Below are 16,968 nucleotides of genomic sequence, written 5' to 3'. Positions count from 1 at the left end.
AATAATAATATGCCATTTAGCACTCAGATACAAGCACTCAGATCTGTTGAAAAATAAGCACCACAGCAAATATACTCTACTGATGATATTAAACTTAGTTCTGGTTTCAAAGTACCTAATGTTTTGTCCCTCTCTGAATAGTTGACTTGGCCCAAAGTGGCAGTTTATTCTCTACTGCCAAAAGTGTCAATAAAACCACCTTAATCGCCCATCCAATCTGATAAAAGCACCTGCTTATGGAAACACAACATGCCTCTGCAGTCTATCTCTACAGCTGCAATGTTTCCTTCCTATTGAACTGTTACTACAGTCGGAAACGCTGCTCAAAATGTAATTACGTACTTGGGCACCCGCACTTCCTTTGGAGAAATAACTTCCTGCCTTTTCTTTCAGGGATTTTTTTCTGAGAGAAATATAAAATCAGAGGCCAATATAAAGCATTTAAACTAAACAGTAATCATGTGTTTCTCATGTCTTCCAAAATGGATAGTATCCCAAAATTACATGTTTATAAATGTATTTATTTACATTTACATTTTAGTCATTTAGCAGACGCTCTTATCCAGAGCGACTTACAGTTAGTGAGTGCATACATTTTCATACTGGCCCCCCGTGGGAAACGAACCCACAACCCTGGCGTTGCAAGCGCCATGCTCTACCAACTGAGCTACATGCTACATGTTTTTTTTATTGGGGGGGGGGATTTCCATTTGTTGATATCAATATCTAACTATTTTACTCTCCAATGACTGATGTGGTTACATACTTCAAACAAATATATATGATGTGTTGTTCTAAACAGTACAAACATGTCATTGGCATGTTGGTGTCAACATGAGATTAAATACTATTCAATTCATGAATTGAAAATTGTCCATTATTTTTAAAGGAGGATGAAGTTCATGATTTATGTTAATTTGTAATCTCTTAATTGAGTGATTTGAAATGTAAATTAAGCCAAGGTTTAGTCAAAAGTTGATTAATAATACAGTCCATTTTGATATGAGTGTAATATAGTATATCATAAAACAACGTAAAAAAAATAAATTATTGTAATTAGGCCAACACATTGTGGTTTTATTTTTCATAAAAATCTGTATTTTGGTTTTGATTTACGTTTTGCATAAATCATTGCAATGTGTAGCTAATCAGCGTTTGGTTTTATGTGGATAATTGTCAGTAAATTCAATTCCATACAGGATGATAAAAACAATGTTTGGAACAAGGACCAGGCCTCACTTTATTAAATTCAAATCATTCAATTAAATGATTTTCAACAAAATCATTTTTTTTACATTAACACAATAAGTTGGTTTTAGGCTACAACATTTGATATAAATTATGCTAACTTTTGCAAATTGGTTGATATATGTTAATTATTTCCCCTCCTCCCAATTACTGTGGTTTCCCATTTTGATTCGTTATCAAATAGGGCATATTTGAACAGGGTAACTAATTTACTGGTGTAAACAAGGAGAATGTGCTTATTATAGGCCATTACGAATGCATGGTGCATTAGTTTTATTTGACACAATTCAACGATTTAAATCAAATTAATTAGCCAAAAACAATCGGTGGTTTACAAAGCCTAATTCATATTGGATCAATGTGAGATGCTTAAATTGAATTTGAATTTAAGAAACGGAATAATTAACAAATCAGGTCTGCGTTAGGCTATGCGTAAAATGCATTTTTCTAGGCATAATAAGAAACATGCCCACTCACACAAAATACTTTCGATCATTATAAGTCTTGTAATTTAGAAAGTACATTTACATCTCGAAAAAAATACGTTATAACACAAAGCTTTTGATTATAAAGGTAAATAGTTAACATACCAACACATTCGTTTGCCTCTCTTGCGGTTGCGCGCTGCCAAGGACGGTCATAATGGAAAGGTTTGCACCTGTCACACTCCGGCCCCGCGGTGTTGTGCTTGCACTCGCATACCAGGTTTCCTTCCCTATCTTTTACGCACTTTGAAGCGTGGCCGTTGCACTTGCACCGCCCGCCAACCTGCAGGTCTGATACCGCGTAAAAGTAGGAATCTCTAGCCAGCTCCGAGTCGTCCTCGTTCTCATCCCCAAACGTGTGCAGTCGGCTGAACGTCACCTTGATGTCGGTGGCTGTCACCCAGTCCTGCAGCACGGGAGAGTTGTCGAAGTCGTGCGCCGAGGGTCTGCCATCCAAGGTGCTGAACGCAATGAGCCCACCTGTCAGCGGGTGCATGTCCGTGTGAGAGTCCGTGCAAATCGCCTCTTGTTCGTTCTGCTTGGTAATTGCCGCCTTATTCTGCTTGTTATACATCTTCTTACACTGGGTAGAGTAGAATTGGAAAGGAACCCAGGATTTGCCATAGTCCATGGACTTAAAGATAGCCATAGATTCGGGTCGGGGTGAACAGAACTGCAAGCTCACATAGGTGACCTCAAATGTTTTACCCAAGGACAAAGTGAGAGTGACGTTCTGAGGATACTGGACATAGTTTTCTGACTGCCAGCAGGTGAGGTTATGAGGGTTGTTGAGATCAGTTAAATACGCGGGTGGATGAGTCTTCTTTGGGTCCCCTGCATCGCAGGTGTGGCAATCCCTAGTCCTCTCCTCTCCCTTCTCGGTCACGACGCAGTACCTTGAGGCCGGGGTTCCACAGGTGCTGGAGACGCGCACGTCCTTCCCGAAAGCGGAGTTCACGAAATCGGGGATGCACCTCCGGGGGTTGCCGTTCTCATCATAGCATGGGTCTGGAGGGGACGACTGGGCAGCAAACATACTCATCCCATAACCTCCAAGAGCCCCCTTAACCAGCAGAGAAATGGCCACCAAAGTGACCCAAACCTCTAAAATCCTTATCATTGTAATCCGTGCTCTTTAGTGTCTCTTGCGCTGAAATGTAGTCGTAGAAAAAGAGAGACATATTTAAAATGTTTGTTACATAGATTTAGAGGAACACTATCATATCATGCATTATAAAATGAATAGCCTATAAAATATATATATTTGACCATTTATATATAAATGCTATTTAGCCTACATCTGAAATTATCCATGATGAAGACAAACCAGCAGAATACTATTCACACATGTTACTATTAAATCAATAGCCTATGTACATTTCTGTGTTTTGTTCTCCACACATAAACAGATGAAACACAAACAGTCATGCACATGTATGTGAATGAAATCATCTTACGAGACAAAGAAAACTCCACAGAGGACACTACCTCGCAATAACTGTTCAGCCTGGAAGAGAAGTGTTGTAAAACGTAAGAATTTAGAGGGCAGCCTACTCTCTTTTTACGCACGAAAATCTACCGCTAGTTTGGCTTTTTCTGGGTTTCTAGACATAAATTGGAAGGACCAGCTCGCTATTAGCTTCCCTGTCCCTTTCTTCCACTCAGTCACACCTCTGTCTACCTCTGTCTCTTGTCTGTCCCATTCCCTTTCTGACGCTCTCACTGTTTGAACAGAAAAGTGAGACCCTGTTATCCAGCAGAGCTTGAGGTCATATGGAGATGCTCGCAGAGCTGAAAGACAGAACAACGACATCCACTGGTGTGTGTAATTAAATAATAAAATATACCTCGACTCAAATGTATTTGAAATATGTTTGTAAAGTAACCATGATAATTATGATTTTTTTCCTCTTATTTGAATTATTGCAAGATCACACAGCTGGCAGGTCCAATGACAAATTATGACAAATTGTAGCCAACATTCTAGATAACTTCAGTGTTCTTCTCAAGTTACCACCTGTGCCACAACAGGATAGCAGATGCAGGTATAACTGATAAATAATCATTAAAAAAAACGTTTAACTTGAATCTCACAAAAGTGCCAACCCAACAGGTTTCATCTCAGCCTTAACCGTATTATTGAAGTACTTTAGTAGGATACGTTGTGATCAGATTTGCCTCAAATTTAACGATAGAAGTCCCGCCAAGCTTCAGTAAATTACACGCAAGCAGCGACATCGTGCGGTGGCGGGAAGTAGTGTCACGAGAAAGGAATTCAAAGTAATCTATCCTTGAGAGATTACTGCTGACTGTGCCCGCCTTTGTTGGCTACTCTGAAGCTCAGTAAACGCTTGATTGGGAAAATGGAAAAGAATGGGCCAAAAGCAAACCAAGGTCACATCCCTTTAACTGTTTGACACATTTTCCCATATTGAAAAAGTATAATTTTGTGTGGCAAATTTTTTCAGACATAAAAAAATTGAAGGTAGACAGCGAAATGATGTTGCCACAAGCAGCACCGCAGATAAGTGTTCATGGCTAGAAGGGATACAACTTTTGTCAAATTAAAATTTTAGCTAACCTTACCCTTTTCCTAATCTTAACCTAATTATCCTAACCTTCTGCGTAAATTCTCCTAACCTGCTATGAAAAGTCAAATCTGACAAAAGCGGTATCCCATCTAGATAAAACCCAGATATTGAGAGGAGCGAGATGCAATACTTCACTCTCACACAGTCACACACACAGCGCATGTGCATGGGTTCGCTTCACGCTGTTCACAGCGTATTAGCCAGGGCACCCAAACAGAAGAGAAATTGAGCCTAGCACTTCAACGCTCTTAGTTGTTACGGAAATTGACCCACTGCTGGTCATTACTAGTTACCACAGCCACAACGTCATAATTATGGCTAAACCCCTCCTATTTCTACAATTTATCTTCTTAAAATCTGATTTTAAACCTTACCCTAACCTTAACCCTAACCTTCTGCTAATCTTATGCCTAACCCTAACCTTAAATTAAGACCAAAAAGCAAATGTTTGTTTTCATGAATTTTTATGATATAGACTATGTTGACTTTGTGGCTGTGCTATCTTGTGGACACCCACTATGCTGTTTACTTTCTGCATCTACTTCATATGTCATATCGCTGAGTCTACCTTTAAGCCTTCAAAGATGCTTTACAGTTTCAGTTGACCAGAAGTTGTCAATGTCATGCAATTTTTAAGACATTATAATCTGTCCGATTCTTAGATAGAAGTAGGCCTACTTAATTACTTTGACAGTGTCAATCTCTTGACAAGATGTCAAATGAGGTAAATGTATTTGAGATACTAGGTCCCATGTGGCTCAGTTGGTAGAGCATGGCACTTGCAATGCCAGGGTTGTGGGTTTGATTCCCAGGGGGACCAGTATGAAGAAACATGAAAATGTAAGCACTCACCACTGCAAGTCGCTCTGGATAAGAGTGTCTGCTAAATGACGTAAATTAAATGTGCCTGCCAACTACCACCTCAACATGACTTTCATTCAGTTCCTGTTTAGCTACATATGCTCACTTGACTTTGCATTTGGCATCATCTATTTTCGTTGGGCTGTGGCAGCACACACAGTGAAGGATGTGGTCGCTGTATTCATTTCCCTTCCACTAGTGAGCTGCAGCTGGATGGAATCAAAAACTCTGGGATATAAAGCAATACTGAATGACACAGACCCTTCAGGACAGCTGCAGGTAAGACTTAACAAACTTCACTCAGTGTCTGGTCTACTGCTTTGATGAAATGTCAGCAGGTCCTTTCTCCTAGAATAAGTTAGACACTTTGTAAGAACTTGTTGGTGTATATCTTGACTCAAGACTTAATTGAAACTCAAGACTTCAGTTTAAACTGCAGTTGAGTGTGTGTGCAGTGTTGATAACTTCTGTGCCATTCCCAACAACAACACTGATCTCACCTCGGGTGCAAACCAAGATCAGTCGCTTAGCTTTCTTAGATTTTTTTTTTCAGAGGTGTGAAATTTCAAAATCTTCCAAGAAATGTTGCTGCAAAGATAAAGTGTTGCTAAGGCCTTTGTTTCCTGTTCCTCTTTCAACATATCATCCACACAATCTGTCAACAACAGTCTAAACCAAGTCACAACATGATAGTTGTGGTGTTGGACATATGCTTCACGTACTCCAACACACTCAGTTATTGTTGCTCCCAGTACAATGTTGTTGTCCCTGTGTTATGTGGGAGTCCTCCGGCCGGCACCATGGATCACAGGAACAGTGTGACAGGGTGACAATAGGGTGACACCTGCTTCCTCTGCAGACAATGACTTTTCTGCTGGCTGAGGTTGGAAGTCTGGCCAGGGCCAGTACAGTAATGTCAAGTAGAAAGGTGCTCATCAGACCAGAGGAGGCTTTGTCAATGAGTTTGTGTTAGTTAGTGTGTCATAGCTCAAAGCACAAGTGTTCTGAGGCACCAAATGGAGATAAAATATCCAGCTTCATTGATTCACAAGTCATATACTATATATACAAATGTATATGGACACCCCTTCAAATGAGTGGATGCGGCTATTTCAGCCACACCCACTGCTGACACGTGTATAAAATCGAGCACACAGCCATGCAATCTCCATAGACAAACATTGGAAGTAGAATGGCCTTAAGGAAGAGCTCAGTGACCTTCAACGTGGCACCGTCATAAGATGCCACCTTTCCAACAAGAAAGTTTGTCAAATTTCTGTCCTGCTAGAGCTGCCCCGGTCAACTGTAAGTGCTGTTATTGTGAAGTGGAAACGTCTAGGAGCAACAATGACTCAGTCATGAAGTGGTAGGCCACACAAGCTCACAGAACGGAACCATCGAGTGCTGAAGCGCGTAGCGCGTAAAAATCGTCTGTCCTCGGTTGCAACACTCACTACTGAGTTCCAAACTGCCTCTGGAAGCAACATCAGCACAATAACTGTTTGTTGGGAGCTTCATGAAATAGGATTCCATGGCCGAGCAGCCGCACACAAGCCTAAGATCACCATGCGCAATGCCAAGCGTCGGCTGGAGTGGTGTAAAGCTCGCCGCCATTGGACTCTGGAGTGATGAATCACGCTTCACCATCTGGCAGTCCGACTGACAAATCTGGGTTTGGGTGTCAGGAGAACGCTACCTGCCCCAATGCATAGTGCCAACTGTAAAGTTTGGTGGAGGAGGAATAATGGTCTGGGGCTGTTTTTCATGGTTTGGGCTATGCTCCTTAGTTCCAGTGAAGGGAAATCTTAACGCTACAGCATACAATGACATTCTAGACGATTCTATGCTTCCAACTTTGTGGCAACAGTTTGGGGAAGGCCCTTTCCTGTTTCAGCATGACAATGCCCCTGTGCACAAAGCGAGGTCCATACAGAAATGGTTTGTCGAGATCGGTGTGGAAGAACTTGACTGGCCTGCACAGACCCCTGACCTCAACCCCATAAAACACCTTTGGGATGAATTGGAACGCCGACTGCGAGCCAGGCCTAATCGCCCAACATCAGTGCCCGACCTCACTAATGCTCTTGTGGCTGAATGGAAGCAAGTCCCTGCAGCAATGTTCCAACATCTAGTGGAAAGCCTTCCCAGAAGAGTGGAGGCTGTTATAGCAGCAAAGGGGGCACCAACTCCACATTAATGCCCAGGATTTTGGAATGAGATGTACTTTTGGTCATGTAGTATAGGTGAAAAGCTACCATCAAGTTCACACAACAGAACTATAAATATGGTAAGTGTGCACAGGAAAGGTTTCAGTGAGTAGGACAACGTAATTTTATTATTCCATGTCATCACATTCCTGCCTTCCGGGATCTTAAGCACTACAAATTTGTAACATATTGCACAAATTGGATTTGTAACAGATCACACAAATTGCTAAATTCGTATGATATTGTATCATACAAATTGCACAATTCGTAACATATCACACAAAATGGATGATGTAGTACATAATTGGATGACGTAGTACACAAAAAACGGGGACCAGTTTTTGCTTGTGGGCATCACTTTCAAAACTACTGGCTGAAATTATACAACATTTTGAGAGTGCATCTTTAACTGCCATTACATTTACATATCTCCTTATCTCATGTAGGGTATGAACTTCACCCTCGGGGTGCTTCCTTAGTCACCTTCCAAGTAGTCATAATAGGGAGGCTCTTTTCCTGTTTGTTCTGCCACAGGTGACCCTCAGTTTCCTATTTACATCTCAGTCCCTGTTGCATGGCAACAGTGGCAGGGCTGCCTTTGGACCCCAGCTGTACTTCACAATGACACCTTCCTGTCTGCACACATGAAGAAAGAGACCCTCCAGGCTAAATATAGGGCCCCATGGGGACACAGGTCTGTGTGGGAGGCCACAGCAGCTTTACTCTGGGCCTAAGGCTCCTACTTAATGTATGCCCGATCTGATCATCAGTCTGTGGATTAACAAAGAGCCAGGGGAGTTCACACTGCTGAAACATGGAAGTGTTCTCCATTACCATTTTTTTATTACAGCTTTGAGTCATCCACAGGATGAACACTTGTGGTTGCATCCTCACTGGCATCAGCAGTATATTATTGCAGGTTTGAGCAGGAAGGCCACAAGTAATTAAGACAAACATAAATGTTGTTCAACTACTGAAATTCCTGTGATGCTTCTGCAGGAGATAATCTAAGATGGAGCACACCTCGTGCACAGAGGACCGGATCCACCACGCCCTGGACATGTGCCTTTATGGCCTGGGCAACAGCCTTCCCAACACACAGCCCTGGAACGGTAAGCCTCATCACTTAGAGTTGCTGATCTAATGGTCTTTCAAAAAAATCTCTTAAGAAGGAAGTTCAATCATCTCTAAATCCAAATGTAATCTCCGGATATGATTAATCAGTGTGAAATTTAACCACTTCCACATCTGAATGTTAATGAATGTGGTGCATTGGTTATGTAGTCAATCATGTGAGTTTTCATTCATTAAAAATACTCCCATTGTTGTGAAACAGTGTTCAAACGTTGGGTCATCTAGTTTCGCCATGAGTCAAAGGGGAAATGAAAGAGATGACACATGGGGAGGAGGAGGTGAGGACATAGGTCACAGGTCAAACAGGAAATTGAGATCATTTCAAGAGAATTTCTAGGGCCTAAGTCACTCCAAATGAACAAATGGTATTTGAAGCTTCAGGCTCTATCACAGCACTCCTGAGTGACAATGTGATATAAATACTTTACATTTGTACACATCCCCTTAAAAAAACGGTTATTAAATATGGACAGCACAGTGTCAATTTTATGTACACAGTATGATTTATTGGATTTGAACACCATTCCTACTGAAAGGGGAAGTAAGAGAGTATATTTTTCCTACATTGTGTGTTTGTCTGTGTGTTTAGCTGGCCTGTGCATAAACCGCTGGAGTTTAGAGGAACTAGTGAAGAGAGATCCACAAAATTTCATCATCCTGCTACAGCAGATTCTGAGGAAAACACGAGAGGTATGGCTCTCCATGTAATAAAGTGTTCTACATCTGTGTAATTTACTGTAGCTGTAATGTAACTGTAATGTAACTGTAATGTAGCTGTAATGTAACTGTAATGTAACTGTAATGTAACTGTAATTCTATATTCTGTAGGTTCTAGAGCAGTGCCAGGATGAACTGGTGATCCCACTGGCTCTCCTGTTCTCCTCCACTCTTCTGCAGGTGAGCCCAGATACATTAGACCACCACACTACAGAAACTCATCATCACCAACCATGTCCAGAAACCCATGTGTGGACAACTTCTAAGTCTCAGACCAGTCAAATATACCATAGTTCTCAGATGATCCAGTTAGTAGCTTTCCTCTGTTTCAGACCCCTCACTTCTCCCCTGACTCTGGGGTGCTGCAGGAGGCCTGTGAAGTGTTCCACTGTTTCCTGTCCTGGCCGGAGCCCTGCTGCAGCACCAGCCGACACCTGCTCTCCCTCATCCAGCAGGAGCTCAGGGCACCAGGTATTGAACCCTAGGCTATACAGCCTTCCTGTTGGTCTGGGTCTCATATCATCTTTCACTTGTCACTGTCCTGATTCAAATTCCATTTTCTTCCACATGGAGGCACTATTGTTTAAACTAGGGCTCTCCAACCATGTTCCTGGAGAGCTACCATTCTGTAGGTTTTCGCTCCAACCCTAATCTAGCACACCTGATTCTAATAATTAGCTGGTTGATATACTGAATCAGGTTAGTTACAACTGGGGTTGGATCGAAAACCTACAGGAGGGTAGTTCTCCAGGAACAGGGTTGGAGAGCCCTGGTTTAAACAATACAAGAGGTAACGCCATCCCTTATACTGTATTTCCACCAGGTATCTCATTTCAAAGACTAGTGAGAGAAGAACAGGGCTTGATCACCACCACCAATCACTCCAAAACGATGTAAGTCAACACAGGCCAACAAAGACCAACCGTGATTAAATCATTCAACATCGCTCCAACTTGAAACATTTAAACACAAACCACCGTTCTCCTCTTTGTTGTGTGTGTATTCATAATGTATGTGTGTGTATGTGTGACTGTATTAGGACGGTGTTGTTAATGAGCCCAGGCGAGGACGTCCCTCCTGAGTTCCTGTCTGTCTCTGAGCAGCTGAGTGGTGTCTGTCACTCCCAGAGGGACACCTCCATCACCCTGATCAAACATGCCCTCCAGGCTGCCCTGGGGACCAAGTACCCCCTTCACATACTGCATAATGCACTGCAGGTATGTCCTATTATATGTGATTCCTAAATTATGTGTTCACAGTTCAGTTACTTTACTTACTGTCAGGTAGGCATTTGTATATGATTATCTGTACCCAAGGGTCATGAATTACCTTTTTCCATTCACCATTTTCTAGCTCCATGGTTTGTGAACGTATTTTTGGTTGTTCGTTTTGGATTTATGCATCTATGCATTATGCATGGTGCACCAACACTATTGAAGAGAATCTGTATCATACAGTTGAAGTCGGAAGTTTACATACACCTTAGCGAAATACATTTAAACTCAGTTTTTCACAATTCCTGACATTTAATCCTAGTAAAAATTCCCTGTCTTAGGTCAGTTAGGATCACCACTTTATTTTAAGAATGTGAAATGCCAGAATAATAGTAGAGAGAATTATTTATTTCAGCTTTTATTTCTTTCATCACATTCCCAGTGGGTCAGAAGTTTAGTATTTGGTAGCATTGCCTTTAAATTGTTTAACTTGGGTCAAACGTTTCGGGTAGCCTTCCAGAAGCTTCCCACAATAAGTTGGGTGAATTTTGGCCCATTTCTCCTGACAGAGCTGGTGTAACTGAGTCAGGTTTGTAGGCCTCCTTGCTCGCACACGCTTTTTCAGTTCTGCCCACACATTTTCTATAGGATTGAGGTCAGGGCTTTGTGATGGCCACTCCAATACCTTGACCTTGTTGTCATTAAGCCATTTTGCCACAACTTTGGAAGTATGCTTGGGGTCATTGTCCATTTGGAAGACCCATTTGCGACCAAGCTTTAACTTCCTGACTGATGTCTTGAGATGTTGCTTCAATATATACACATAATTGTCCTTCCTCATGATGCCATCTATTTTGTGAAGTGCACCAGTCCCTCCTGCAGCAAAGCACCCCCACAGCATGATGCTGCCGCCCCCGAGCTTCATGGTTGGGATGGTGTTCTTCAGCTTGCAAGCCGCCCCCTTTTCCTCCAAACATAACAATGGTCATTATGGCCAAACAGTTATATTTTTGTTTCATCAGACCAGAGGACATTTCTCCAAAAAGTACGATCTTTGTCCCCATGTGCAGTTGCAAACCGTAGTCTGGCTTTTTTATGGCGGTTTTGGAGCAGTGGCTTCTTCCTTGCTGAGTGGCCTTTCAGGTTATGTCGATATAGGACTTGTTTTACTGTGGATATAGATACTTTTGTACCTGTTTCCTCCAGCATCTTCACAAGGTCCTTTGCTGTTGTTCTGGGATTGATTTGCACTTTTCGCACCAAAGTACGTTCATCTCTAGGAGACAGAACGCGTCTCCTTCCTGATCGGTATGACGGCTGCGTGGTCCCATGGTGTTTATACTTGCGTACTATCGTTTGTACAGTTGAAAGTGGTACTTTCAGGTGTTTGGAAATTGTTTTCAAGGATGAACCAGACTTGTGGAGGTCTACAATTTTCTTTCTGAGGTCTTGGCTGATTTCTTTTGATTTTCCCATGATGTCAAGTAAAGGGGCAGTGAGTTTGAAGGTAGGCCTTGAAATACATCCACAGGTACACCTCCAATTGACTCAAATGATATCAATTAGCCTATCAGAAGCTTCTATAGCCATGACATCATTTTCTGGAATTTTTCAAGCTGTTTAAAGGCACAGTCAACTTAGTGTATGTAAACTTCTGACCCACTGGAATTGTGATACAGTGACTATTAGTGAAATAATTGCCTGTAAATAATTGTTGGAAAAATGACTTGTGTCATGCACAAAGTAGATGTCCTAACCGACTTGCCAAAACTATAGTTTGTTAACAAGAAATGTGTGGAGTGGTTGAAAAACAAGTTTTAATGACTCCAACCTAAGTGTATGTAAACTTCCGACTTCAACTGTACATATACTGCTCTCAAACAGATTATACAATATCTGTATCTGTCTAACAGTCAAAAGGGGCAGAGGATCTGGAGCAGCTTGTGACTGCAGTAACAGAGGCCCTGGAGAAAGCAGCCTCTACACGGGACCCAGACACAGCCAGAGAGAGTCTACTGCAGAGCCTGAATGGGCTGGTGGAGAGCATTGGAATACCCCCTACAGACTGCAATACAGGCCCTGGTGAGAGAACTTTACTACATGCTTCATCATAATCTCACCATCTGAGATTATGATGTTCCTGGAACCTATAAGCTGGTCAACTTTGGGCAAACAGGACTGACTGGAGATGATTAGAGATGGACAGATGAAGAAGTCAAATTTTGAGTTATGACTCTGAGAAACTCAGTGTCACATACATTGCTTGATCCTGCTTGATCTGATTAGTCTTTGTTCTTTCTCTTCTTATTAGGAAATGTCCATACACTGATGCTGCCCTTAGCCAAATGTCACATGTACTCCTGGGATAAGGACAACTTCGGTAATTAGCTTTTTTCGCATTGCTTCTTTCTCCAAGTCTAAGACAGTATATTTCAATGCCATACTGTAAAATATGTATAGCCTTTGTGTCTGTGGCTTGTCAATGATGTCATTCTGTGTATTCGTTCAGACATTTTAAATGACATTCTTCAGAGTGAGCTGGACCAGCTCCCAGTCCTTAACCTTCCCAGAGACAAGGGAAAGGAGGATGATGAAGAGGAGGAAACAATAAAGAACCGATACACAGACCACCGGATCTCCACTGTGTCCACCTGCTCCAGAGACTCTATGTTCTCCAGCTACTCCCTGTCCTCCAGCTGGTCTGTGCCCACCACCCTGTCTGAGTCTTCTGGGGTGGACAGTGACTTCAGCGAGGACTTGGAGATAGATGACGGCCAACCAGAGACCAGGAGGAAACCTAAGTCAAAAGCTCACCTCAGCCAGCGTTTCTCCATGCTCTTCAAGTCCCAACGCAGCTCCTCCCTCTGTCGACGTGCCCAGAGCATGGGCTCCCGTGGTGATGTCATTAGAGTCGGCACGTCTGGAGCGCGGTTCAAGCGATCCAAGTCCTTGCCTAGACAGGTCCGCCTGCCTCGCAGATCAGGGGTTCCCGCCCCCACCTCAGATGGACCGTTTCCCCAGAGTCACCACGTGTGTGTCCGGAAGAGGCCCATCCTGAGCTGTGAGGAGGGGGATGGGGTAGAGATGTCCACCCTGGTCAGGGTGGTGGTGTTTGGGGAGGACCGGGAGGCAGGGAGGCTGGCCAGGGCCTACACTGACCTTCAGCAGAGGGAGAGCAGGTGTCCTCGCCTCACCAGGGCCTGCAAGCTGCAGTTCTACTTTGTCCCTGTGAAGAGGAGGAACCTGGGAGGTCCAGGAGGAGTGACCACAGTGCCTGAGGGGCACCTAGGGAGTCCACTGAAATGCCCACCATCTACGGTGAGAATAGCCAGCTTTTTGGTTCTTCCAGAAGAGGACAAGAGCATTGTCTACAGCTGACTTCATAGTTGTGTACAGAAGACAAAAAAAAGTATGATGTGCCATTAGATAAGATAATGAGAGCTTATAATCACTCCCTAACCCTAACCCTAACTTTGTACAATTTATCTTATATTTGCTGTCACATCCAGGAGTCAAATGGAGTTATACTTGAGGGCAGCACCACTGACATCGCCCAGTTGATAGGCATGACTGACCCCTGGTACAAAAGGAGCGTGCTCAGTCTCCTCAGCCTGTCCTCTGATGTCCTGTGCGAGGTACCACAATTACAACTTCACCTGGGTTCCTTTTCAAACAGGCCATCATGTGCCCTTTAATTATCCTAACTGGGGATTGTATTTCTATATGAATGTAATTTCCCAGACGACTTCTAAAGTGGATTGTAACTCAGAGAACAGCTCCTCTGAGCGCCTTCTCCTCCTGGCAGACCTGGTGCTGTATTACTGTCGAAATGCAGCACAGCCTGTTCTGCTACAACTCTACCAGGCTGAGGTGAGCCCGGTCCTACTTTAACTAATACATATTTCAACACTGTATTCAGATACACTGTGAAACATTGTAGGATACAAAGAAGTTCTATACAGTCAGATCTGTCTATACCAGTAAATGATTGAGTCCACATGAGTGAGGTTTTGTCACACACACACACAAACACGTGCATGCCATTCAAAGTACTTTCAATTATGTGTGACATAGCTGACCCTGGCTGGGGGAGAGAAGAGAAAAGAGGTGTTTATCCATTCCTTGGAGCTAGGACACACAGCAGGGACACGAGCCGTCAAGGCCATGGGTGAGTTTGCCCACCTCAAACACACACGTATAGGCATACATATGCATGTACGTGCACAAAAACACACACCACTCTCAAAGGTTATTTAACAAAACATGCCTGTGCTTTATTCTAGAATCTATAATTGTGTATGTCCTTCTACTGTAATATCAATCATGATTGCCTCTGTGTTACAGGTGCAGCTAGCAAAAGGTTTGGGATTGATGGAGATCGTGAGGCCCTGCCATTAGCACTAGATGTTGTTTATAACAAGGTATTATTTAGCACTTTTCAAAAATACTAAGTAATCAACACTATTATAAAATTACTTGAGAGACATTATTTTCCAACCCTTCCACCATTATTTTTTAGGTTTGTGTAAGTGGGAGGAGTCAAAGGACAGAAACAGACATGGTTTGCACCTCGATAAACTTGAGGAAAGCCTGCAAGGGACCTGAGCAGCTAGGTATGTGGCTTACCACAAGCTTTGAGGAAGATTAATTGAGAAAGATTAATGCAAAAATAGATTTGTATATTTTACACATATTTAGTCATATCGTTCTCTTGATATAACTCCCATGAAATGTTATTTTATTCTTGGTAGTTCCTGTGCAGTTGTTAGAAAATATGACATGAACTACTCAAGATAATATATGTGTTTATATCTAGATTCTAAAATGGAGAGTCTTCACTTGACAATGACAAAGGTGCTGAAGATACAGAGCTCCAAATCCAAGAAAAACTACAATCAGGTGAAGTAGAGACACATTGCTTGACACCAGGGCATAAGAGACATAAGACACATGCCCTGGAAATGCAAACTTGTAGTGTATTCAAGGTTTTAAAAGGCTTCTGAAGTTTGTAATTTCCACTTTAAAATGTCAGACTTGATTTGCCCTTACAAAATATTTATCAACACCCTACAAGAAATGTCCATTAATTATAATCCACATAATAATTCACATTTCCTGTTGCTGCAGGGTTATTTTCCTGCTGTAGCAACAACATTTTGCTTAGGGCCCCAAAAAGGCTAGGGCCAGCCCTACTTGACACCCAGTAGCTCTGTTTTGTTCAGCACAGTTCATGGAAATTGAAAAAACATTGACCCACGAGTCATGTGTAGTGGCTTACCTTGACTAACTCCTGTCCCTTGCATCCTTGACCTCTCCCCTCAGCATATCTCCAGGTCAGAGGTGAAGGTGGACAAGGTCCAGGTGAGTGGTGGCAGTGGGACCACCTTCCCTGTGTGTCTGGACCAGGATGAGAAGAAGATCATCCAAAGTGTCATCAGGTACTGTATCAACTAAACCAACCCCAGGCCTGATCATGTGCTGCCAATATACAGTATATTACATAATTATTTTACATGACATCTTGCGGACCCAATGTTCTGTTGTTGTGTAGGTGTGAGGTGTCGTTGTGCTGTAAACCAGGCAGCGGTTCTGACTGGAGGTCTCACAGGAGCCAGCCTGGTCAAGTTCAGCCACTGCACCCCTCCTTCTGCTCCCTGCTCTGCCTGCCCATCACCTCCTTCTGTGGCTCTCAACCTTCATAAAACCTAAACCACTCAGACATAAACACCCACATGTTGTCCTGATAATAATGTATGCCATTTAGCATGAAGCTTTTATCCAAAGCAACATACAGCCATGTGTACATACATTTTATGTATGGTCCCAGTAATCAAACCCACTACCCTGGCGTTACAAGCACCATGCTCCACAACTGAGCTACAGAGAAAGTTGTATAGTTTTGCACAATTGGTGTTCTCTATACTGTAATAGTCAACTCAGTCAAAAATATTTTGGCTTGCATGATCTTTTCTCCTCTTTAATTTTTTGGCAACCTTGAGTGGATGCCTTGTGATGCATTGTACTTGTGTGAGGATGTCTAGACTAGACAAAGGGGATTTTACTGTTGTGGTGATGTGAGAAAGTGTTTCACTCAGGATATTGTACAGTCACCATGGGCTCCCATTGCTAGCAGTGCACTGTACTTTTTTAGTCATTCTTATTATGTCTGAAGATTCATTCATTATAATGTTCTCTATGCTATAATGTCAACATTTAATTTTTCAACTATGAATGGGCGTATAGACTCCTAAGACCTCATTGACAAGTGTATAGCATTAATAAATAAATATATTTATTTAAATAAATAAATAAATCCTATTTAACAGGAGTCCACCCTGTTGAATTTATTTCAGCTAAGCAATGATATAAAGGAAGTGAAAATTCCAGTTCGATTCCTGTCGCTGCAAGGAAAATCATTCAATTTCCACCCCTCTTCCATACCTTGGCATTTTTTCCGACCTTAGCCTGCCTACATATTACAAAGAAGGTGTGGCCAAATACACGGTTTTTG

At 42.4% G+C, this 16,968-nt stretch overlaps 2 protein-coding genes across 2 annotated transcripts in view; one reads left to right on the top strand and one right to left on the bottom strand.

Moving 5' to 3' along the window:
- LOC311146218 (netrin-1-like) overlaps nucleotides 1-3,473 on the bottom strand; it is a 50,414-nt gene extending 46,941 nt beyond the window's left edge. The window contains exons 1-2 of the mRNA XM_084182723.1: nucleotides 3,191-3,473; nucleotides 1,839-2,883 (exon numbers count right to left, since the gene is read on the bottom strand). Of these exons, the coding sequence (XP_084038849.1) occupies nucleotides 1,839-2,853 (1,015 nt within the window). The 5' untranslated portion in view covers nucleotides 2,854-2,883; nucleotides 3,191-3,473. The remainder of the gene's footprint in view (nucleotides 1-1,838; nucleotides 2,884-3,190) is intronic.
- A 1,921-nt stretch (nucleotides 3,474-5,394) lies between these two features.
- LOC311145400 (phosphoinositide 3-kinase regulatory subunit 5-like) lies at nucleotides 5,395-16,643 on the top strand. The gene is made up of 18 exons (XM_084181626.1): nucleotides 5,395-5,464; nucleotides 8,392-8,504; nucleotides 9,116-9,216; nucleotides 9,355-9,423; nucleotides 9,576-9,714; nucleotides 10,067-10,136; nucleotides 10,283-10,460; nucleotides 12,371-12,539; nucleotides 12,769-12,837; nucleotides 12,967-13,775; nucleotides 13,967-14,092; nucleotides 14,199-14,327; nucleotides 14,532-14,625; nucleotides 14,802-14,878; nucleotides 14,977-15,070; nucleotides 15,274-15,356; nucleotides 15,780-15,895; nucleotides 16,009-16,643. The coding sequence occupies exons 2-18, from the start codon at nucleotides 8,405-8,407 to the stop codon at nucleotides 16,157-16,159; spliced, it is 2,574 nt and encodes an 857-aa protein (XP_084037752.1). The 5' UTR covers nucleotides 5,395-5,464; nucleotides 8,392-8,404; the 3' UTR covers nucleotides 16,160-16,643.
- Nucleotides 16,644-16,968: the final 325 nt, after the last annotated feature.

The sequence above is a fragment of the Coregonus lavaretus genome (genome assembly GCF_964263955.1).
Source record: "Coregonus lavaretus genome assembly, chromosome: 2".
Classification (NCBI taxonomy): Eukaryota; Metazoa; Chordata; class Actinopteri; order Salmoniformes; family Salmonidae; genus Coregonus; species Coregonus lavaretus.
This window is presented reverse-complemented; position numbering and strand designations above follow the sequence as displayed.

Excerpts from the sequence above, each read along its gene's own strand:
- LOC311145400 (XM_084181626.1), top strand. The coding sequence starts at position 8,405 with ATGGAGCACACCTCGTGCACAGAGGACCGGATCCACCACGCCCTGGAC. Across the intron at positions 9,424-9,575 it reads TCTCCTCCACTCTTCTGCAG|ACCCCTCACTTCTCCCCTGA; the intron begins GTGAGCCCAGAT and ends CCTCTGTTTCAG. Across the intron at positions 14,626-14,801 it reads ACGAGCCGTCAAGGCCATGG|GTGCAGCTAGCAAAAGGTTT; the intron begins GTGAGTTTGCCC and ends TCTGTGTTACAG.